The sequence below is a fragment of the Leptonychotes weddellii genome, chromosome 1 (genome assembly GCF_054177405.1).
Source record: "Leptonychotes weddellii isolate Sample4059 chromosome 1, ASM5417740v2, whole genome shotgun sequence".
Taxonomy (NCBI): Eukaryota; Metazoa; Chordata; class Mammalia; order Carnivora; family Phocidae; genus Leptonychotes; species Leptonychotes weddellii.
The window spans coordinates 312096-313899 of record NC_138369.1 but is presented as its reverse complement, the minus strand read 5'-3'; the positions used below and the strand labels follow the sequence as shown (position 1 = coordinate 313899).

The 1804-nt window shown below is 67.4% G+C and overlaps 1 protein-coding gene across 1 annotated transcript in view; it reads right to left on the bottom strand.

Annotated features, from left to right (window-relative positions):
- LOC102729363 (neutrophil elastase) overlaps positions 1 to 754 on the bottom strand; it is a 2220-nt gene extending 1466 nt beyond the window's left edge. The window contains exons 1-3 of the mRNA XM_081803830.1: positions 688 to 754; positions 134 to 358; positions 64 to 68 (exon numbers count right to left, since the gene is read on the bottom strand). Coding sequence (XP_081659956.1) covers positions 64 to 68; positions 134 to 358; positions 688 to 754 — 297 coding nt within the window. The remainder of the gene's footprint in view (positions 1 to 63; positions 69 to 133; positions 359 to 687) is intronic.
- Between the last annotated feature and the right edge of the window lie 1050 nt (positions 755 to 1804).

Sequence of the window (1804 nt, the reverse complement as noted above, 5' to 3'; positions counted from 1 at the left end):
CTGATGCGGGCGCGGGGCGGGCAGGGGCGGGCCCCTGGGAGGACCTCGGGCTCCTGGTCCCACTCTCCCTGTGACACAGACGTGGAGACGGGGCTCCCAGGAGGGTAGGCACGAGCCGGGGTGACTCACAAACCATCCACACAGTGGGCAGCCGACATGACGAAGTTGGGGGCGATGAGAGTGGCACCGCAGAAGTGACCTCCTCGCCGCTGTAGGGACACCATGAAGGGCCACGCGTGGGGCTGGGCGGCGCGGCCACCCACGATCTCCGAGGCCAGGGCCGGGCCTGAGGACGCGGGGGGGGTGGGGCGGTGAGTGCCACGGAGGAGCCCGGCCCGGGGGCCGGTGCCCCCTGGACCTAACAGCAGGCTTAGGGCTCCTCACGGGCTTGTGGCCCAGGGCAGGGAACTGAGGCGCGGAGGGCAGAAGGGGCCTGCCACCAGCCCGCACCCCAACCCGGCACAGCCAGGCTGAGACCTGACGGCTTCGGGGTCCCCAGAGCGTGACCTCTGGTTCGAACCCCGGCTCTGGGCTCCCTCGGCGGCTTGACCACTCAGAACGCACGTCCTCCTCTGCAAACGGGCCTGCTCGTCCCGGCTGCCACCTTCCCACGAGGGTGAGGGGCCGTGAGGGTCCAGGGCAAGTGGAGAGGGACAGACAGACGGACAGACACGTGGCCCCACTCACCAGCCAGCAGCATGGCCAGCAGCAGGGGCACGAGGGCGGGGCGGGAGGCGCTGCGGCTCGGAGTCATGGCCGGGCCGGGGCTCTGGCGTCTCTGCCCCCTGCGCCCACCTGCCCCTCTTATAGCCCCATGCCCGGAGGCCGTTGCAGTTGCCCCACGGTGGGGCCACGTGTCCCCACTTCCTCTCCCCTGCCCTGGGGGAGCGAGTGGTGGGAAGAGGGGGTGGGAGGAGGGGCGCAAGGGGCCCGGGTTGGCTCTAGCAGGGTCTCCGATAGGGCTGCACGGTTAAATGGAAGGTCAGATAAACAAATTTTTTTTAGAGTAAGTAGCTCCCAAATATTGCACGAGACACACTTCTCTACAGTCAGTCACTGTTTACCTGACATTCACGTATAGCTAGGCGTCCTGTGTTTTTACTAAATCTGGCACCCTAGTCCCGAAGGACCTTGGCTGGGGTCCCCACGTGCCTCAGTTTACCCAGGACACCGTGCACTGTCCTGACATTCCACAGGGGCGGCCGGGCTGCTGGGTCCCTGTCTGAGATGAAGAGAGTGAGGGCCTCCCCTGTCAGTTCCTGTCCAGTGACCGCCCCCCCCAGGAGACCTGGGGTCGGCGCCAGGCCCCATGGTTCCCAGCAGGAGGGTGGTCTGCAGCCCCTCCCGATCAGGGCCTGGCCCTCCAGCCTTCTTGGCTGTAACTCTCAGCCGGGGCCTGGTCGCCATCTGGCCGCCAGCAGAAGTTCTGGGAAGCAGGCCCCAACCCCCACCTCCCTGAGCCTGGCTGAGCCCCCTGCCCGCCTGAGCAGCACTGCCGGATTCCAGCCCAGGCCTGCGGGCTGGACCTAACCTCCTCTTAGTTGGGGCGCTCCTGCCTGGAGCAGCAGAAGAACTCAGAGAACAACGGAGCTGGGGTCCCCAGGGCCCGGCCCCCAGCCCCATGACCCCTGTTGCACTTCCTGCCTCCCCCGGGATGCTCCAACTACAACAGGCCCTGCTGTCGCAAGAAGCAACGTTCTCCTGGCTCGGGCAAGGTTCAGGGGAGGGAGCCAACGGATCCATCTGCAGGATGGGCGGGCGGGGCCCCCGGGACTGCCCAGAGCTGGGGCCACGGCTGGGGTCC